This window comes from Erinaceus europaeus, chromosome 14 (assembly GCF_950295315.1).
Source record: "Erinaceus europaeus chromosome 14, mEriEur2.1, whole genome shotgun sequence".
Classification (NCBI taxonomy): domain Eukaryota; kingdom Metazoa; phylum Chordata; class Mammalia; order Eulipotyphla; family Erinaceidae; genus Erinaceus; species Erinaceus europaeus.
The window spans coordinates 2433378-2455324 of NC_080175.1; the positions used below are offsets into that span (position 1 = coordinate 2433378).

The 21947-nt window shown below is 53.9% G+C and overlaps 2 protein-coding genes across 2 annotated transcripts in view; one reads left to right on the top strand and one right to left on the bottom strand.

Moving 5' to 3' along the window:
* The window catches only part of DOCK1 (dedicator of cytokinesis 1), a 319977-nt gene that overhangs the window by 229401 nt on the left and 68629 nt on the right, over positions 1–21947 (bottom strand). The gene's annotated exons all lie outside the window — the stretch shown is intronic.
* The window catches only part of INSYN2A (inhibitory synaptic factor 2A), a 71761-nt gene that overhangs the window by 48448 nt on the left and 1366 nt on the right, over positions 1–21947 (top strand). Inside the window, exon 3 of the mRNA XM_060171093.1 lies at positions 4572–4643. Coding sequence (XP_060027076.1) covers positions 4572–4643 — 72 coding nt within the window. The remainder of the gene's footprint in view (positions 1–4571; positions 4644–21947) is intronic.

Consider the following 21947-nt stretch of genomic DNA (forward strand, 5'->3'; position numbering starts at 1 on the left):
CCCAAGAGCTGAAGCAGGTCTGCAGGGGGGGAGCCCTATTCTCTCTCTCTCTTTCTGTCCCCCTCTCTGTCTTCTCCTCCTTTCTAGTTTCTCTCTGTCCTCTTCAACAAAATGGAAACAATGGCCGCCAGGAGCAGTGGACTCATAGTGCTGGCACCGAGCTCCAGTAATAACCCTGGAGGCAGAGAGAGAGAGAGAGAGAGAGAGGGAAAGAGAGTTTTCCAGAGGCCAAAGACAAAAAGGAAGTCATCTATTCATTCCCACACCTCTCCCTGGAGAAGGGGTAAGAAAGACGCTATGCTGTGTCTGATTTCAGTGTACAAACTTGTAGTGCCCAGGGCACAGTACCAGGGGGAATACAACAAACTTCTATGTCTGAGGCACTAAGGGTCCCAGGTTCAATTCCCCAGAGCTGAGCAGTGCTCTGGTTTCTCTCTCTCTCTCTCTCTCTCTCTCTCTCTCTCTCTCTCTCCAGACAGAATTGAGAGGGAAGGGGGAGACTGGCGAGAGTGAGGCAGAGAGACACAGGTATTATTTCTCCGTCACTCTGAAACATTCTCCCTGCATGTGGGGGCTAAGCACTTGAACGTCAGTCCTTGGGACTATGTGGTGTGCTTTCCACCAGGCGAGCCACCACCCGGCCCCTTCTCTTTAAAATACAGATACGGGGAGAGTGAGGTAGCCCAATTCTCCTTCTCTTCTTCTTTTTCCCTCCAGGGTTGCTGGGGCTCCGAGTTGTCACTACGAATCTCTGCTCCTGGTGGCCATTTTTAGTCTGTTTTATTGAACAGGACAGAGAGAAATTGAGAGAGGAGGGGGAGACAGAGAGGGAGAGAGACAGAGAGACACCTGCAGCCCTGCTTCACTGCTCATGAAGTGTCCCCCTGCAGGTGGGGAGCAGGGGGGGGGGCTTGAACCTGGATCCCTGCGCGGGTCCTTGTGCTTCGTACTATGTGCACTTAACCGCACTATGCCCCACCCCAGCTTGTTGTCCTCTCCGGACAAAACCAAGGTGAGAGAAGAGCTCAGTGGTGAGAGCATGAAGGCAGCAGCCCTCCCGGCGACAACGCTGGTCCATCAGAATGGGTCTCAGGCCACTGGCTCACGCTGGGACACAATATGGCCATTTGGCTAATAAACAAAATAGGCAGAACTCAAAGGTCAAGCCTGCATGTGCCAAAGCTCTCTGAGACAACATGGCATGGTGTGGAAAATCCTTTCATCAAATGTTTATGGAAAGCAAAACAGAATGAGAGAAGCAGACGTTCTCCATGCAAAGCCAGGGTACAGCCAAGAGCCGCTTCCCCGGGGCGGGGGGAGAGAGGTATCAGCCCTCACCCTCTGTGCTGACAGCAGAATCTGTCCCCAGGCAGGGAAGCCTTTCTCCTGTCAGTGACTTAGCGGGTTCAGGCAATCAGGTTCGTGCCCAGATACAAACTCATGACAGGGCCTGGTGGTAGCTGAGCACATGTTACAATGCACAAGGCCTAGGTTCAAGCCCCCGCTCCCTACCTGCAGGGGAATTGCTAGGGGAAAGCCTTGTACGTGGTGAAGCAGGACTGCAGGTGTCTCTCTGCCTTTCTCCTTCTCTATCCCACTCTTTTTTTTTCAATTACTGGCTGTCTCTAGCCAGTAAATAAATAAATATAATAAACAATTATTTTTAGCTTATAACCCTAGCTTGTGAGCTATTATTTTAATTTCTTTATTGGGGGATTAATGTTTTACATTTGACAGTAAATACAACAATTTGTATATGCATACCATTTTTGAGTTTTGCATATAACAGTAAAACCCCCACTAGGTGCTCTGTCATTTTTTTTTTGGACCTGTATTCCCCCCCCACCAAGAGTCTTTTACTTTGGTGCAATACACCAACTCAGTTCAGGTTCTACTTGTATTTTTTCTTCTGATTTTGTTTTTCAACTTCTCCCTGAGAGTGAGATCATTCCATATTCATCCTTCTGTTTCTGTTTCATCCTTACTTCGCTTAACATGATTTCTTCAAGCTCCATCCAAGATGGGATGAAAATGGTGAAGTCACCTTTTTTATAGCTGAGTAGTATTCCACTGTGTATATAGATCACAACTTGCTCAGCCACTCATCTGTTGTTGGACACCTGGGTTGCTTCCAGGATTTGGCTATTACAAATTGTGCTGCTAAGAACATATGTGTACACAGATCTTCTTGGATAGGTGTGTTGGGTTCCTTTAAGAATAAAACGTCATGACAGGGAGTCAGACAGTAGTGCAGTGGGTTAAGCGCACATGGCGTGAAGCGCAAGGACTGGCGTAAGGATCCCGGTTTGAGCCCCCAGCTCCCCACCTGCAGGGGAGTAGCTTCACAAGCAGTGAAGCAGGTCTGCAGGTGTCTATCTTTCTCTCCCCCTCTCTGTCTTCCCCTCCTCTCTCCATTTCTCTCTGTCCTGTCCAACAACGGTGACATCAATATCAACAACAATAATAACTACTACGATAAAACAACAAGGGCAACAAAAGGGAATAAATAAATAAATAACTTTTAAAAAGCTTTATTTTTTTTTTAAAAAAAGTTATGATAGGAAAAATAGGGCAGCAGGTGTGTTTGGAGGAGCCCTGGGAGTAGACCCTGATACCAGAGACTTGGGGTGGCCACGTTGAGAAAAATTCAAAGCCAGGTCAAGGAATTCCTGCTGGACCAGCCTCTGAGTTGATATGTGGTGCTCCATAGCATACTCTAGAAAATTCTATTATTGCTTTTCTACTGCCCAAAGGTATTATCACTAATCCTCTACCACTGCTATGATTCTTATATTAATTGATCTTTGCAGGAGAATAGTTGGTCCTTCCCTCCCCAAATCTACCTGGAACCAGTCAGGGAGACCGAATCCTGACATGGCAAAGGTTACTGTGGCCTTAGCACACAGGAACCAGGCTGCTGCTTTTCCTTCTAAAAATTTTTTTTAAAGTCAGACATTCTAAGATTTCCAGGCCCGAAGGCACATCAAATCCAGGACACATGGGTGAAGTCGCCTGCCTAGTGAGGTCAGGATGGAATCCTAGTAGCATCTGCACCTTGGTGACTGAAAGGTGGTAAGACAGAAAATAGGACAAGTTGATTAATAAACAGGAACCCAGAATTAGGAATAGAGCCGGTGAAACTAGGAGCCACAGTGTGGGAAGAAGCTAGAAGTCTATTTTAGGTATGTTCCTAGGGGCCTGTGACTTTAGTAATTTTTGTCTGAACCTGATAGCTAACATGCAGGTAGACAAAAGTATTGTCTGGGAAGATGGTGTCAGAGTTGAGAACAGGACTAGAGAGCTGGATAAGGGCAGAGATCAGCTTCCAGACATGAGGAAAGTATATGAACACCACTAGCTGTTAACCCCATCACTCTGACCTAAGGTCCATATATATATATATATTCACATTTACCAGAGGAGTCTGTGTGACCACAGCTGGGAACACTGTCAGCTCCACTCATTTCAGGAACATATTACTTTCAGCCACCAAGCTGCAGATGCCACCATGACGCCAACCTGACCACCCTGGGCAGATGGCCTCACCCATGCGTCCTGGAGCCTCCCCTCCCCAGAGCCCTGCCCCACTAGGGACAGACAGACATAGGCTGGGGGTGTGGATCCACCTGCCAACACCCATGTCCAGCGGAGAAGCAATGACAGAAGCCAAAACTCCCACCTTCTGCTCCCCATAGAGAATTTTAGTCTGTATTCCCAGAAAGATAAAGAATAAGGAAGCTTCCAGTGGAGGAGATGGGACGTGGGACTCTGGTGGTGGGAACTGTGTGGGGTTGCACCCCTGTGATCTTATAATCTTGTTCATCATTATTAAACCACAAATAAAAAAATAAAAATGGGGGAGTTGGGTTGTAGTGCAGCGGGTTAAGCGCAGGTGGTGCAAAGTATAAGGACCAGAGTAAGGATCCTGGTTCGAGCCCCCGGCTCCCCACCTGCAGGGGAGTCGCTTCACAGGCGGTGAAGCAGGTCTGCAGGTGTCTGTCTTTCTCTGCCCCCTCTGCCTTCCCCATCTCTCTCCATTTCTCTCTGTCCTATCCAACAACGACGACAACAATAATAACTACAACAATGAAACAACAAGGGCAACAAAACGGAATAGATAAATAATAAAATAAATATTCAAAATAAAATAAAATAAAAATTAAAATGGTCACCCGAGCTCACAGACAAAACGACACTTTTCATTCCCAAGTTCCCCCGGTCTTAGAATGCTCCCTATTCCTGTGTCACCCATCTGCAAAGCAAACTGGACAGGAAACAGGCCAAGGGCGGGGCTCTGGAGGACCCAGCACCCAGCACCTAGGTGCATCTCTGGCTGAACACCAACCCGGGTTTCCTTCAAGCCCGTTTCACTTCAAGGTTTCCCCTACCCGTTTCACGATCAGACCCGCTTCTTCACGGGGGCCTGGTGTCCACATCTGGGAGCTGAGCGGCCCTGCTGGTTAACTGCCGTGGGGGACTGAGTGCAGGGACAGGGAGGACAGGATGGGGCAGGGTTTCTGGTCCACTGCCACGGCGACACTGGGTAACGTTCTCCTGTTCTTACCCCGCAGGCTCTCGTACCGGACGGGGCAAGACACGGCGAACTGTGACACGTGCAGGAACAGTGCCTGTATCATCTACAGGTATGTCCACCTCTCCCCTCACGTGCTGTGCCAGGAGCTCTACCCATAGGTCACCCAGAGATGCAGCCCGTGGGTGACCGAGCAGGGTCCCAGGGGACAGCCCTGTGGGCTCTAGGGCAGCTTTTGTTTCTGTGTCACATGAACAATTATTTTATTGATCTTGTTTTTCACTGCGGGGGTAATGGGCTCCAGTAAATACAGTTGTGGGTCCATGTGTCACATTTCTCAGTTTTCCGCAATAAACTCCACCACCCCCCCCTCTGGCCCAGGTCCTCCTCCGACATCAGCACCAAACATCAGCACCAGGACCGCAAAGCCTCCCACCCCCAGAGTCCTTTGCTTTACTGCAAGACACCAAGCCCAGTCCAGGTTCTTCTGTTCTGATTTCTCCACTTCTGTCCATGAGTGAGATCATCCCATCTTCACCCTTCTCTTTCTGGCTGCTCTCACTTCACAGGATTCCTTCAAGTTCCAGCCAAGATGAGGGGAAGAAGGTGAATTCACCGTTTTTCATAGCCGAGTAGTATTCCATTGTGTATCTAGACCACAGCTTGCTCAGCCACTCATCAGTTGTTGGACACCTGGGTTGCTCCCAGGTTTTGGCTGTTACACATTGTGCTGCTGTGAACACAGGTGCACACAGATCTCTTTGGATGGGTGTGTTTGGTTCCTTAGGATCTGTCCCCAGGAGAGGAATTGCAGGGTCACAGGGCAGCTCCAGGGTCACAGGGCAGCTCCACTTCTCGCCTTGTGAGAGTCTCCAGGCTGCTCTCCACAGGGGCTGGACCACTGACATTCCCACCAGCAGTGAGGAGGGTCCTTTGTTCCCACAGCCTCTTCAGCATTTGCTGCTGCTGCCTTTTCTGATGTGTGACACTCTCACAGGGGTGAAGTGGTGTCTTATTGTTGTCTTTATTTGCACTTCTCTGACAATCAGAGACTTGGAACATTTTTTCATGTGTCTGTTTGGTCTCTAATTCTTAAAAACAATTTGTTCCAGAGAGATATGTCTTGTCTAATGCTCATCCCCACCATGCCTCTGACCCAGGTTTGAGCCCAGCTCCCACTACACCTGAGGAAACATTGGTTCTGTACCATTTTTCTCTCAGTTGCTCTGCCTCTCCATCCCAGAGAGGCAGGCTGGAGCCTGGAAACCTCAGTAACAACAACAAAATGATTTACTTGCTTTCTCGAGGAGAGAGAGAGAGAGAGAGAGAGAAGAGAGAATCATACTGCGTATGTGGCATCAGGGGGCAAAATTAGAACTGACTCCAGCAAGTCCTGCACTCTACTGCTGGGACCCTCTCCAGCGGCTTCCTAGTCACGCCATTCATGTTTATTTTTTAAAACAGGTGTTTGACTATGATACAGAGAGAGAGAGGGAGCACGCACTGGAGCATGGCTCAGCTCTGGTGTAAAATGGATTTGAACCATGGGCCTCTGAGGCCTCGGGCATAAGCTCTGTGCTCTCACAGGTTGCTGTTTTGTTAACTCTCTAATTTGGGTTTTAAATTATATATATATATATATATCTTTTCTTATAAAGGAGAAGGGGGCTGGGTGGTGGCGTCCCTGGGTATGTGCACATATTACGAAACACAAGGACCCAGGTTCGAGCCCTTGCTCCCCACGTGTGTGTGTGTGTGTGTGTGTGTGTGTTGCACTTCATGGGTAGTGAGGCAAGTCTGCGGGTGTCTGCTTTCCCTCTCCCTCTATCTGCTCTTCCTCTGTCAATTCCTCTCTGTCCTACCAGTGGATTTATTGAGAGAGGGAGAGAGAGAGGGAGAGAGAAAGGGAGAGAGAGAGGGAGAGAGAGGGAGAGAGAGAGAGAGAGGAGAGAGAGAGGGAGAGAAAGGGAGAGAGAGAGAGGAGAGAGAGAGACAGAGAGAGGAGAGAGAGAGGGAGAGAAAGGGAGAGAGAGAGAGGAGAGAGAGAGACAGAGAGAGGAGAGAGAGGGAGAGAGAGGGAGAGAGACAGAGAGAGGAGAGAGAGGGAGAGAGACAGAGAGAAGAGAGAGGGAGGGAGGGAGAGAGAGAGACAGAGGAAAGAGAGGGAGATAGAGGGAGAGAGAAGGAGAAAGAGAGAGAGGGGGAGAGAGAGACAGAGACAGAGAGGAGAGAGGGAGAGAGACAGAGAGAGTAGAGAGAGGGAGAGAGAGGGAAAGAGAGGAGAGAGGGAGAGAGAGACAGAGAGAGGAGAGAGGAGAGAGGGAGAGAGAGACAGAGAGAGGAGAGAGAGAGGGAGAGAGAGAGGAGAGAGAGGGAGAGAGAGACAGAAAGAGGAGAGAGAGACAGAGAGAGGAGAGAGAGGGAGAGAGAGAAGGAGAGAGGGAGAGAGGGGGAGAGAGAGGAGGGAGAGAGAGAGAGGGAGAGAGAGAGACAGAGGGAGAGACAGAGGGAGAGAGAGAGAGAGGAGAGGGAGAGAGAGAGGGAGGGAGAGGGAGAGAGAGGGAGAGAGAGGAGAGAGAGGAGAGGGAGAGAGAGGGAGAGGGAGAGAGAGGAGAGGGAGAGAGAGAGGGACAGAGAGGAGAGACAGAGGGGGAGAGAGAGAGAGAGAGAGAGAGAGAGAGAGAGAGGAGGCAGAGCACTGCTCAGTTCTCAGTTCTGCACCTGGCCATGGTGTGAATCCAGCCTGCGGCGGGGGGTGGGGGACGCGGGCATGTGACTCCTGTGCTCTGAGGCTGAGCTGTCTCCACCATGACCCATGGCCGCCATTCTCAGCTCCCTGTGAGGACGTCTGGGTGTAGAGTCCCCGGGAGGGGCGAGCTGGAGCCCCTTATCTTGCAAATGCATCTCCAGGGTTTCAGCTAGAGGTGGGCCTGTGTCTGCGGGCTCTGTCTCTGGGCGCGGACAGCCGAGAGTGCCGTACAGGACGTTCCTGAAAGGCCGTGAGACATTATGAGCCCTGGTGCTGGCCTAGATCAAAGGCTGGAGCGTGCGGCCTATGCCAGGAACACCGCAGGCGGCTGGTGCCAGTGTGCGGTGCGCTCCCCCAGAATTGCAAAGGTCGGGGACCCTGTGCAGTCCTCCCGGCCGCCACCCGTGGCCCGTGATGTGCACGTGGTCTCGATTCTCAGGCCAACGAGATGGCGGCAGAGATGCGGGCTGTGCAGAGTCTACGGGGTGAGTTCCTTTTAGAAATCTGATCTTTACACACAAGATTAGAGAGCGCAGAGACATCTGACAGTAGTGGGAGATAGCTCAGTGAGGTGGAGTGTATGCCTTGCCCTGACTTTGCTCCCAGCACCACACACAGCACCCAGGGAGAGGGTGAGAGAGAGGGAGAGGGAGAGAGGGTGGGGGAGAGAGGGAGAAAGTAAGGGAGAAGGAGAGGAGAGGGAGAGGGAGATGGAGAGAGGAGAGGGAGAGGGAGAGAGAAGAGGGAGAGAGGGAAAGGGTGAGGGAGAGTGGAGAGAGGAAAAGGCAGAGAGGAGAGAGGGAGAGAAGAGAGAGGGAGAGGGGTGAGGGGGAGAGGGAGAGGCAAGACACACCAGGAAGCAGAGAAACCACAGTGCAATTCCACCAACCATGGAGTCCCTCCCTCCAGGCTGTCCACATGTGATGCTGGAACTTGGTGCGTGGGAAGGCATGCACTCTACCCAGAGAGCTATCTCCCAGCTCTCCTGGAACACATCCTGAATCATCAGTGGAGGGGAGTTAGTGACACCTGACCCCACTGGGTTGGTAAATGAGCTTGTGAGGTAGAACCCAGCACAGCTGAGCTTGTCTCCGTGGCCCTGAAGCCCACACCACCTCAGTGCCGCCGAGCTGAGCAGAACTGAGTGGAGCTTCCCAGGGAAGGCTGGGCACCAGTCTAGCTGGGAGAGCGCCAGCCTCCTTAACATTTTGTGGGCGATGGAAAAAAAGAATTTATTAGAACATTCCCCATGTAACAGAAGTAATTTAAATAAATTCAGTGCTAAGTCCAGAAGTATCGGACATAAAAAAGTGATATTAGCTGTGATTTAACAAGTCTGGGAAATGCTGCGGTTCCCCTTGGGCAGGAATTAGCCGTGATGGCCGCCTCTCGGTGCGGCTGGCTTGTGGGGGAACCCAGCTCGCAGGCACAGGCCCCGTCTCCGAAATAAAGAGAGGCTCAACAGAGGTTTGCTGGGGAGAGGGCTGAGCCGACATCAGACCCAACAGGGCGTGCATGTCTGCTTGTCTCCAGGGACAAACGCGGCTCTTCCGAGACAAGGCTGCACGTGTGTGTGTGTGTGTGTGTGTGTGTGTGTGTGTGTGTGTGTGTGTGTGTGTGTGTGTGTGTGTGTTGGGGTGGGGTGGGGACTTCACCACCACCAGGTAAAACAAGGACCCCCGTGCCCGGCCCAGTACCTGTCACTGCGCTGAGCAGACAGAGCTCACCTGGTGTGCTGAGGCCAGAGAAGTATGTAGTTTTCCATCTGTTTCTCTCAGAAAATCATCTCAATTGTTTAAAGTCATATTTATGAGGCAGAGGAGGAGGGAGAATGAGAGACACCAGCAGCTTTGCTTCGCCGATGGAAGCTTACCCCCACCCCCGCGGGCAGGGGTCATTCGCACTTGTGGGTGTCGCGTGTGCGCTCCACCAGGTGCGCCGCCGCCTGGCCCCCCACAAAGCAGATTTTTTTACGTGCCTTTTTACGGATTTTTTTTACGGGAACGAATGAGGGTCTCGCTTGTGCTCGAGACCACCGGAGAGCCTCCTGAGTTGTGTGTTTTAATTTATTTTTTGACTGGGAGGGATGAAAGGTTTGCAGTAAAAATAGTTGTTGGTACATATGTCAAATTTCTCAGTTTTCTGCAAAACATTCTCACCCCCAGCCCAGGTCCTCCTCTGCCATCAGGCTCCAGGATCTGAAAGGCCCACCCCCACCACCCCCACCACCCCCAAGTCCTTTACTTCGGTGCAGTGCTCCCAGCCCAGGCCAAGTTCTGTGTTGTGTTTCCCTGGGGTCTGAAAAGGCAGCGGCGGTGGTGACGGTGGGGAGGGGCCCAGAGAGAGAGAGAGTCCGGGCAGTAGATGCCCATGTTTCCTGTCAGCCCTGTGACTCAGCCCTCAAATGTCAGATGCTCCAGGAGGAATCGGTTTCTCTGATAGAGAGCCTTCAGACGCCCGGTGTCCGTGGGCAGGAGACAGCACCTGGTCAGGTGACCTTGGGGGGGGAAGGTGGGCTGTCTGAGCAGCTCCAATATGCGGACACCAGCTGCGGGGGGGAGGGGACACATATCTCCAAGGCTGGTTCTGTCCCGCTTACCCGGGAACGTGCACCAGGCTTCCTTCCATCTGTTTTTATTTATTGTATTATAATTACTGTTGTTATTGTTGTTATTATCATTGCCTCCAGGGTTATTGCTAGGGCTCGGTGCCAGTACTGCAAATGCACTGCTCCTGGCAGCCATTGTGCTTAATTTTATTGGATAAACAGAGAGAAACTGAGAGAGGAGGGGAGAGAGAGGGAGAGAGAGGGAGAGAGAGGGAGAGAGAGGGAGAGTGGAACTTGTAGACCTGCTTCACTGCTCAGGAAGCAGACCTGCCACAGGTAGGGAGCAGGCATTCAAACCCAAGTCCTCCAGTGGGTCCTTGTGCTTAGTACTACAGGCGCTTAGCTGGGAGCGCCACCGCCGGCCTCGGGCTTCCTTCCATGTGTGCAGGCGGTTCTGGGGACCATCCGAGGGGTGACAGCGGCCAAGGTCAGGTTCTGGAATCTGATGTGGATTCAGGCTCCTGGGTGCCAGGACCTCAGGATGACCCAGGCAGCCCCTCTCCACCACCTGCGCCACATTCTGGATCCACCCCGGGAGGCCTGGAGTGTCTCGGGACCCTGCAGTGGGAGGCAGCTTCAAAGGCAAAGCATGTGAAAAGGCCGGCCGGCAGGGCGCCCCAAACGGGCCGGGTAGTGTGAGTGTGTGGGCGGGGGCCTTGGGCACTGCCAGGGGGCACATGTCGCCTTCTGTCACACGTGTTCACCGGCAGGCAGCACGCCCCGAGGCCAATGAGTCTGACCGCGCCTGTCTGGCGTTGACGTGCTGCTCCTAACACACATCCCAATTACCCGCTGCCTGGCTGCTCACCGACTCCCAGGCTTCCAGAAACATCTGTCCTGGGCACAGGCGCTGGGCGCCAGGTCCCAGACCCCACAGCCCCTGTGACTCTACCCTCACGGCCCCCCTGATAAGCGCACACCTTTGCCGTGAACCCCTGGGACATATTTCTCTGTGGAAAAAAAAATAAATCACTCTGTCATGGAAATATACCAGACATGGAACAAAACATCAAGAGGACAAAAGGGCTTGAAGCAATTTCAGGAAACAGAAAAGGCAGCCGGGACCAGAAGGGAGAGGGGCCGACCTCGCCTGCCAGAGCCGGGCTGCTTAGATGTGGGGGTGCCTGGAGGTCAGGCTGAGTCTCCCACACCCCGCCCTTGGTGGGGTGTCTCACCGACCTCTCGTGCTGTGGGATGCAGGCAGGATCAGCTGCAAAGTCCCAGGAGGCGTGATTTCTGATTAGAGATGGTGTGAGCCTCACGGCGCCTCTGGTCAGAATTCAGGGTGGGAGACATGTGACATCCCGCCTGCCCAGTGGTGGCAAATTCATCTGTTCTCCCCCCCCCCCACCCAAAGCCATCTCTGCACAGAGGATTAGCACCCTGCTCTGCTCACTGAGATTGGAAGGCCCAAGTGACCAAGGTTAGATAAACACATATTTCCTCCAGCGCTATCGCTGGGGCTCGGTGCCGGCACTGTGAATCCACTGCTCCTGGAGGCCATGTTTTCCATTGTATTGGACAGGGCAGAGAGAAATTGAGAGAGGAAGGGGAGATGGAGGTGGAGAGGGACAGAGACAGACACCTGCAGACCTGCTTCACCACTTGTGAAGTGACTCCCCTGCAGGTGGGGAGCCGGCGGGCTCGAACCAGGATCCTTGTGCTCAGTACTCTGTGTGCTTAACCCGGTGCACCACCGCCAGCCCCCCAGGTGATATTGAAGATGTTGGCGATGGTGACCACCCCCCCATACACACACACACACACAGTAAAATGAGAGCCTTTCTCCCGAGACCGGGGCTAACAGTGAATCTCTCACCAAGAGGCCCTCCCGCCATGAAGGAAAGATGAGACCGGCACATCTGAGTTCCGTTTGTTCGTAGAAAAGCGTTGCTGCCTTCCCATCCAGATTCCCAGTGAAAATATGCCGCTGTGATTCCCGGGAAATATTTTAAAGAAGAAGTACCAGTATCGTCTCGGCTCCCAGGCCCTTGAGGCTTTTTTTTTTTTAAAGATTTTATTTATTTATTCCCTTTTGTTGCCCTTGTTGTTTTATTGTTGTTGTTGTTGTTGTTGTTGTTGGATAGGACAGAGAGACATGGAGAGAGGAGGGGAAGACAGAGGGGGGAGAGAAAGACAGACACCTGCAGACCTGCTTCACCACCTGTGAAGCGACTCCCCTGCAGGTGGGGAGCCGGGGGCTCAAACCGGGATCTTTATGCCGGTCCTTGTGCTTTGCGCCACGTGTGCTTAACCCGCTGTGCTACCGCCCGACTCCCCCCTTGAGGCTTTTGTACCCAGCCCGGCCGGGAAACTGTCTTGTCAGAGAATCTGATGCGGGCCTGTCACGAGTCTCCTTTTGATCAGCCTGCACTGTGGGGACACATGCTGGTGGCAGAAGCAGCCTGTCCCCCCCAAGTGGAGAGGCCACCGTGCAGATTCACGTGGCCACAAGACGGGTGGTATCCAAATGTGAACATTTTAATGGAAACCGGGTGGCTGGCATGCATTTCAAAGGTTTTGGGGCGGCCGGCATGAGCTGAAACGTTTGCTCCAGTGAATTAAATCTGCCTCAGCCGGGACTGAGAGTCTCTCTGCACAGGGAGGGGACAACGGTAGGGGCAGCCACAAAGAGCTGCAGTGACTGTGCCCTCCAGGAGGTCACCTCACAGTGGCCTTCTCTTTCGCGGGGCTCAGGGGACCAGGCAGGACGGGCTGGGAGCTGGCATGCATGCGCATGCAGCCCTCCCTTGGAGACCAGGGAGGGAGGGCACTCGCAGAAGCCCAGCCCGGTGTGACTTCCGCCCATCACTCAGACCAAATGCAGGAGCCCTTCCTTCTCATGTGATGCTCACTCTGGAGACTTCATCCTTTCCCCCGGACTCTGAGGCTGGACAGACCGCAGGCCAGACACTGGGGAGCAGAGCGAGGAGATGTAAGACTGGCCGGAAACGTCCCTATGCTGAGTCCCCACCCCAGGGCCCTGCACTACAGGATCCAAGAGGAGCCCGTGCAGAGTGTGTGGGCTCTGACCATGCTGGCACTGCCATGGTGGAGACGGCACCGGCGTGGTGTCTGGAGCCCCCCGACCACTCTTTTCAGACCAGAGAGAAGGGTGTGCTGGCAGGAAGTGGGGGCTGGAGGAGCCAGGGCAGACAGTAGCATGGACGGGGGCTTGGGCCTGAGTGCACCTGTCCACACACCTTCACAGCAGCTGGGGAACACTGTCCTCCGACTCTCAAGAGCCAAGCTCCGAAACCCTGTGTGTTCTCTCCATCAATGGCCGGAGGCTGGTGAGGAAGTGGAGAAAAGCATCCCTTTCACCAGAAGCGGAACGAGAGATTCCTCAGAATCCTGGGCTGCGTCTGCTGTGCTCAGTGCAGGCTCAGTTACTCCCTGCACCACCAGGAACAGATACTGGGAGGACTGGGAGACTGCAGGTGGCAACTTCTCTGGCGATGTCACCAACTGACAGTGTCCTAGAAAAATGGGAGGTGAAGTGATAGCCGCCAGCATGGAGAGACCAAGCACTAATGAAGCCTCACTGCTGAGAGAGAGAGAGAGAGAGAGAGAGAGAACTGCATCTGCCTGCAAATGTGGGCATTTACAGGGGTCTCTTGTCATCTAGAGATTGTCTCTTCAGGGCCCTGCCCTCTCAGGCCGTGCCTCAGTCTCTCCCCCCTGTCATATGCTTTACATTGGTTTGTTCTAGCCCTCCCCCGCCAAAAGAATTGGATCAGTCCAGTTAATTTCGCGGGCCCGCTTGGCCCCGCCCCAAGGAAACCCGGGAGAGGGTTCCTGAGTTCGAGAGCGCCAGAGTTTTCAGAGGGTTCCCCAGTACGAGAGTTCCAGAGTGCCAGAGTTGGAGAGTTCCTGAGTTCGAGAGTGAGAGAGAGTGTTTGCGCCGCCGCAAAGAGACAGCAGAGTTCTGTTTGGTGATTAGTTTGTCTTAGTTTATGAATCGTTGTTCCTGAATAAAGAAATACAGCTTCCCTGCCCAGCCGTTGTCTCCGCGTCTCTGTTCACCACCGCGAAGCTAGACCCGCCCGGCAAGAGCCTTCCAAATTTTAACAACACCCCCCCCACCCCGTCCCCGGCTCAGTCTTGTCCCATGCCAAGGTCACGAGCGGGGAGTTAGTCCATCATTCAGTGTATTTACGGTGGGTGACAGGCATTCAGGGACATGACAGAAAAGACTCCTCTGAAATATACCACCCACAGGCTTCTTCTGGTGGTAGGAAGTACATTTTTTAATAAAGTAAATTAAAAGCCATGAACAAAGGATGATTTGCACAGACCTCAAAATCCTCCCTGAAAATTCCCCAAGCCAATAAACCAGGTCTCTCTATTCTATGATAATTGTGTGTGTGTGTGTGAGTGTATGTGAGTGTGTGTGTGTGTGAGTGTGTGTGTGTGAGTGTGTGTGTGTATGAGTGTGTGTATGAGTGTGTGTGTGTGTGTGTGTGAGTATGTGTGTGTGTGTGAGTGAGTGTGTGTGTATGAGTGTGTATGAGTTTGTGTGTGTATGTGTGTGAGTTGTGTGTGTGAGTGTGTGTATGTGTGAGTTGTGAGTGTGTGTGTGAGTGTGTGTGTGTGAGTGCATGTGTGAGTGCGTGTGTGAGTATGAGTGTGTGTGTGTGAGTGTGTGTGAGTGTGTGTGTGTGAGTGTGTGTGTGAGTGTGTGTGTGTGTGTGTGTGAGTGTATGTGAGTGTATGTGTGAGTGTGTGAGTGTGTGTGTGTGTGTGTAAGTGTGTGTGAGTGTGCGTGTGTGAGTGTGTGTGAGTGTGTGTGAATGTGTGTGAGTGTGTGTGTGTGTGTGTGAGAGTGTATGTGTGAGTGTGTGTGTGAGTGTGTGTGAGTGTGTGTGTGTGTCTGAGTGTGTGAGTGTGTGTGAATGTGTGTGAGTGTATGTGTGAGTGTGTGTGTGTGAGTGTGTGTGTGAGTGTGTGTGTGAGTGTGTGTGAGTGTGTGTGTGAGTGTATTTGTGAGTGTGTGAGTGAGTGTGTGTGTGAGTGTGTGTGACTGTGTGTGTGAGTGTGTGTGAGTGAGTGTGAGTGTGTGTGTGAGTGAGTGTGAGTGTGTGTGAGTGAGTATGTGTGAGTGTGTGTGTGTGTGAGTGTGTGTGTGTGTGAGTGTGTGTGTGTGAGTGTGTGTGTGTGAGTGTGTGTGTGGACTATTTTCCCAGTATGTGGGGATTTAGTTTTCCTAATCTTCTATGACCTTTGAGTAACCTTTGGTAACAGGAACTGCAAAGTGGAAGGGCTCCATAGGAGACATCCTAAAGTGATCATAATGTAAAACTGGAAACTGCTCACTCATCTCGGCGTATGATTTGTAAAGCAATTAGCCAGAATGTGTTCAGCAGAGGAAAGTCAATGGTGCGGGCAACCCTCATCTCTGGCTGGGCCCAGAGGGAAGAGCCACCAAGCCTCCCCCCCCCCCCCCCGCCCCATGCAGAAGCTCGCCGGGGTCCACCTGGTCAGTCTCAAGAGGAAACCCACCCAGCCCGTCTGTCTGGGAAGAGGACAGAGGGGAGCAAGCAGACCGCACTGGATTCACGCGCTGCCCCCAGGCCGAGCTGGCAGTGGGAAGCTCCAAGACCCCTGTGACAGAAAGGGGGGGGCATTGACTGTGGGGGGGGCTCAGTCGACCCCTCTCCGCTTGCCTACACTGAAGGCCCTTCTGAAAGACACAGAGGGACAAAGGCTGGACTGTGGTGTCAACTGAGGACACGCAAAGAAGCTGCTGTTTTCTGGGTGGGAAAAGATGGAGGGTTCCCATCACGGGACGCGCTCTCTAGGCTCTGGTCCCAACAGGTGTGTGTGTGCGGGGGAGTACAGGGCATCTGGAGCTCAGAAGCACAGGGGGCCTGGCTGCTTTGCCAACTAGCCCAAGCAGTGGCGACCAAGATGACCATTGCGGCTTCTGGGTCAAAGAGTGACCGCTTGTAGAATAAAAGCCGGGAGGTGCTGGCCAAGATGCCAGCGGACCCCACCCGGAGTTCCTGGTGGCTAGTCTGAGTTTTGTCCCTTGGAAATGTGGTTCCGGGAAAACGTCTGCTGGAACGCGCAGTCTACGTGGCTGCTGGGAGCTCAAGGGGCATTCTGGCTACGCCCCGGCTTCTCCTCCAACCCAAGAAATGACCGGATGCAGAGGTGACAAATGGACTCTGGGCCCCAGAATCCCCAAGCCTGGCCCCTTTGCATCTGACTAGCCCCCAGACCCAGCACCAGGATGAGATGTGGGCATGAGCAGATTGGCATCCATGCAGCAGAGAAAAGTCAAGGTGGAACAGAAGCCGGGACGGCGTCAGAGAGGAGGGGGCCTTTCTGCGGGGCGCCTGAGAGATACCCCACCTGCACGGCATCCAGTGCAGCCCTGGGGTGCTTCGAGAAGAGATGACAGCTACGCTACCAGGTGCATCACTTTTAATAATCGTGATCAGACACACAGGATCAAGCACACGTGTTACCAGGTTCGAGCCCCCACTCCCCACCTGCAGGGAGGGGACGCTTCAGGAGTAGTGAAGCAGGGCTGCAGGTGTCTCTCTTTCTCCCTCTCTATCTCCCCCTGCCCTCTCGGGTTTTTGTTTTTGTTTTTTGCCTCCAGGGTTATTGCTGGGGCTCAGTGCCTGCACCATGAATCCACCGCTCCTGGAGGCCATTCCCCCCCTTTTGTTGCCCTTGTTGTTGTAGCCTTGTTGTGGTTATTATTGTTGTTGATGTCATTCGTTGTTGGAGAGGACAGAGAGAAATGGAGAGAGGAGGGGAAGACAGAGAGGGGGAGAGAAAGACAGACACCTGCAGACCTGCTTCACCGCCTGTGAAGCGACTCCCCTGCAGGTGGGGAGCCGGGGGCTCGAACTGGAACCCTTGCGCCGGTCCCTGCGCTTTGTGCCACATGCGCTTAACCCGCTGCACCACCGCCCGACTCCCTGCCCTCTCAGTTTTGTTCTGATCTACCCAATAAAAAAAAAGGAAGGGGGAAGGAGGAAATGGCCACCAGGAGTGGTGGATCCATCGTGTGGGCACCCAGCTCCAGTGATAACCCTGGTGGCTATAAAAGAAAGAGGAAGAGAGGGAAAGAAAAGAAAAAAAAAGGAGCCGAGCAGTGGCATACGATCACACATGCAACCATGCACAAGGACCCAGGTTCAAGACCCTGCTCCCCAGCTGCAGAGGTGAAGCTTCACGGGTGGTAAAGCAGGTATCTCTCTCTTAAAAAACAAAAATTAGCTTTATTTACTGGATATAAATAGCCGAAATCCAGAGGGCAAGGAGTGGGAGAGAGGGAGAGAGACAGAGAGGTCTCAGTGTCTGGGCGCCGGCACAGTGCGGAACACTGGAACACTCACAGATGCCGGAAGTTTACATCTGACCTTCTGCGTGGCACCGGGAGGAGAGGAGCCTGGGGTGCAGTGATCCATTCCAACACCCCAAGTGTCAAAAGCTGCTAGTAGCAGTGACTAGTGACTGAAACCCAAAGCACGGGACGTTTCACGTAGCCTGAACACGCGCGTGGGCCCTGATGAGTAGATTCCTCGGCTGAAACCAAGAACAAGCAGCACAGCCTGCTGGGACGGGAAGGGCCAGTTGGCAGACGGCCTCACCAGGCTTCCCTTCACTTCTGGCTACAAGGCGCCCTGCCGGCTCTGCCACTGCCCACGATGTGCCCCAGAGATGACAGAACCCAGGACAATGAGCTCACGGAGCGGAGGACACAGGGACACACTCCCAAGGGTGGAGGGGCTCCACAGAGCCCCAGGAAACAGGCAGTGTGGACTTTCCCAAGGAGTGTGGACAGGACGGAGCTGATGTTTCTGGAAAAGCCACAGCAGGAAGCGGTGGTCCCAGACCTGGATGGAAGGACGTACAGGTGTCTGTCACAGAGTTTCGGGAGTCCCTATGGGGCCACTGGTGGCTGGAGATGGATTAGAGAAAGAAGAAATAAGAAAGAATAATAATAATAATAATAAAGAAAGAAGACGGGGGGCGGAAAGAGAACTGGGGACCCAAGTCAAAGAGGAAGGTGGACCCAGTATGGTCCACGGAGGGAGTCCACTGGACACCGAGGAGAGGAGGTGTGGAGGACGTGTGGGGCTTGGCCGTGGTCTACGATGTGGCCAGCTAGATGCACAGAGGTCGCCGGCGAAGGCTGAAGGCCTGAGCAGCCGCTGAGTCCCTCAGGACTGTGAGCGCGTCAGCTGTCTGGTCCTCCCCCCCCCACCATGTCCCGAGAGCCCAGGAGAGGATGGCTTCAGGCAGTCTGGGTTCTTCACGTGCTTGGAGGTCACGCGCATCAACTGAGGGTCAGAAGGAAGGAAGCAGAGGGGCTGGAGAGCTCACCCAGTAGGGCTCATTGCCTCCTAGCCAGGGTTTGAGCCCAGGGATTAAATGGGGGAGTCATGGCACCAGAGGAAGCTCTAGAACTGTGATCCCTCTCTCTCTGAAATTAAAAGAATTAAAAGGTCAGATGCAGGGAGTTGGGTGGTGGCACAGGGGGCTAAGCGCACGTGGCGCAAAGCGCAAGGACCAGTATAAGGATCCCAGTTTGAGCCCCCGGCTCCCCACCTGCAGGGGAGTCGCTTCACAGGCGGTGAAGCAGGTCTGCAGGTGTCTGTCTTTCTCTCCCCCTCTCTGTCTTCCCCTCCTCTCTCCATTTCTCTCTGTCCTATCCAACAACATCAATAACAACAATAAAAACTACAACAACAAAACAACAAGGGCAACAAAAGGGAATAAATAAATATTAAAAAAATTTTAAAAGGTCAGATGCAGAGCTGTGAAAACACGCATGTCAAAGGCACAGGTTTGGAGAAAAAGGGAGGGAGTTAGGAAGGAATTGAAACACATGGAATGGAGAGACCAGGCCTGGGATGAGACAGTGACACCGGCCTTCCCAGCACCACCCCATGGCGGCCTGTTACACAACTGGCCCCATCCAAGCATCTGCCTCGACACTGACAATAGTTTGGGGACTCTCTGTAGCACCCAAAGGCTCAGAGTCGTGCTGTCCCCAGCCCACCGCTCCAGCTCCCTGGGGCCCCCTCTGTGTCTGCAGGAGACAGAGCAGTATCATCACCGTGGACCCCAGGCAGCTCCGGTCCCCCAGCGAGGCCATTTATCCACAGTGGCAGCACATGACGCAGGCAGAGCCCCGGCTGTGAGTGCCTGGGGAGCCTGCCATCTCATTCAGAAGAAGGGACACAGCCCTGGGCCCGTGGAGCCAGGGCCCCCCATGCCAGCCACACCCCCCGCACCCTGGAGGCTGCAGGAGGAACCCAAGATCACCAGCTTCCTTCGGCCCCAGGGTACAAACAATGTCAGGGAAACCTGGTGGTTAACTCCACGCACTGCACCCAAGGGCCTGGAGAAGTGAGGCCGGAAGGCAGACCCCACTGCCGGAAACTCACCGAGAGGAGCAACGGCCAGCTCCAGAGACAGACGGGGCAGGCAGGGGGATTCCAGGAGCCTCCTCCCGCTGGGGGAGCCAGGCGGCAGCAGCCTGGAGTGGTGAGAGCCGGCTTTCCTGCCTAGTAAAGGTGCCGCAGGCTGATTTCACAAGAAGGGTCTCAGCCTTGGAAGCTCCATTTTTTTTTAAAGATGCATTTATTCGTTAGAGAGAGAGAGAGAGAGAGAGAGAGAGAGCTTTATTGATGTGTTTTAATAAAAGAGCTCTCCTCTGACACATGCAGCTGCTAGGGACTGAACTTGGGGCCTCCCTCAGTGAGGGAGATGAGAGGGGACAGTGACAAGTTCATGGCCGCAGGCCAGAGAGTCAAGGGCCCAGAGGAACTGTGCCCTTGAAGGCCACTGGGCTCATTCCAGAAAAGGTCATGCAGACAGATGGATGAATGGACAGCCCAAGGCTACCCTCGGTGCGGTGCCGGGGCCAGAGAGAGGACAGCCAGCCTTCTCTCTGGGGAACCACCCCTGCACGTGAGAAGATGAGAACAAAGCTGTGGGCAACAAGAAAACAGAGGAGGAAGGGAAGAGTGTGAAGAGGCCTCTCTTGGGCCCACCAGCTCTTGGTGGTGGCGGCTCCCCGCAAAGGAGAAGCAAGTCGACAGATAAAGTCGAGGAGTCATTTTGTTAACAAGGACTCGGATTAGATTACTCTGTGATTACATGGTTCTGCAGTGTGATAAATTGGTTAATAACAGGATTCCCAATGTAGCAGCTTAATGGGAATTCAATAATTGCAGGTGCCCAGGACCGCACCACACACAGCAGAGAACTGCAGACGTCGCCCTCGAAACCAATACGCAGCGCCTGCCCGGGACACTGACGCCATCAGGGGCTGCAGGCGACCCTGTGTACGGACAGCCTCCTCTAACCCGGACCGGTCGCCAACCCGGAAGCTGGAGCCTCCCAGACCCAGGGGCAGGATTCTGGGTTCCCTTGTAATGTCCACTTTGAGAAATCCCCGTAAGGGCACCATGGCCACCATCTGCTCTGCCTTCCACTCAAACAAAAAAGCCAGTGGCTAAAGGATGGTAAAATCAAGGGCATAAAGACGGCAGCCGGCCACCCAGGAGCATTGCTAGCTACCTCTTTTTATTTATTTTTTGGGGGGGATCGTTTGAGCTGTGACAGGGACTCCTGGCATCCTCGGGGAGGGTGGTTGGCAGAACTGCGCCCCCTCCTGAGCCAGACAGCAAGGAGAAACCCAAAGGAGTGCCCCCACCACCAGCTCAGGGGGGAAGAGGCCGGGGATGCCCTGCTGGCGGCTGCAGCAACAGCAGAAGGAGGCGGCCCGGCTCCCTCAGCACAGCCGCCCATTCTCCCCCAGGGCCGGGACAGCCCGCCGCCCCACCTGCACAAGTCCTCCCGCCTGCGGCAAGGCCTGGGCTCAGGAGGCTCAGCCCTGCAGAGCTCACTCTTCTCCGGAGCGTGAGCCCTGGTGTCCGCAGCATCTGCACTCTTTGCAGGAACAGTACCGCCTCTGCCAGGACCATCTCACCTCTGAGATGGGCCGAGGGGCTGGAACCACGGCAGGGCACACTGGACAGGTTTGGACTCATTTAAAAAGAAAAGGCAGATGAAACTTTGCTGAATCTGTATTTCCAGTTGGTCAGCACATGCGTGGGGGAGCAGCTCTGAGTCAAAAGGACCCACCCACCACACGTGTCGCGACTCCCGTGTGGTCCCACAGCCAGGGCAGGCGGGGAAGGAGCGGGGAGGCCGTCTCTGGTCTCTGGGGTCGGGACTGAGCCTCCAAAGCGGAGAAACCCAAAGGCAGGGGCAGGGGTGGGAGAAGACGCATCACAGCAAAGTGGCGCTGACCAAGGGGCCCATCTTCACTGCCCAGGGGGAGTTATGGGCAGATGCAGAGCAGGCCGGGCACCTTGAGAGGCAGTCAGTCCCTCAGAAAGAGCACGCACTTCCAACGGCCCCTCTAACCCTAACCTGGGGTCCTAACACAGACACCAGCGCCGATGCCAATGCCTCCCACAGGGCACACGTCTGCTCAAGATGCCTCAGTGACGTGGCCAGGGGTTTACACAAGTGTCTTTGATGGAAACTGCCAGACGGCGCACCTGCTAGGCCGCATGCCTTCCCAGGCACAAAGCCTTGGGTTTGAGCACACCCCAATGAGGGCACCAGAATCTGGAGACGCCAGGGATGCTGGAGTGGTGATGTGTTACCTCTTCCTGTGTGTGTGTGTGTGTGTGTGTGTGTGTGTGTGTGTGTGTGTGTGTGTGTGCGCGCGCGCGCATGTCTTGCAAGTTAAAATAAAAAGAATGAAAGCCAGCCTGGGAGAGGGGCAGTCACACACATAGGAAGTCCTAGCATTGCAGGGAAAAAAGAAAAAACAAAAGCCTTGGGCCAGTGAGGTACCCCACCTGGGGGTGGTAGTGGTGAGCAGGGTGCCCGCTTTGCCAAACACCAGACCAGGTCTGTGCCCAGCTGGCACTGGCCTGGGGGGGGGGCAGTGCCGTGGTGTCTCTCCCTCTCCCCACCTGCCTCTCTCTAATTCTGTTTGGGAAAAGTCAGCCCAGTGCAATGAAGCCTAGTGAGGACACAACAGCCAAACTCTGGTAAAGACCAAGTAATGG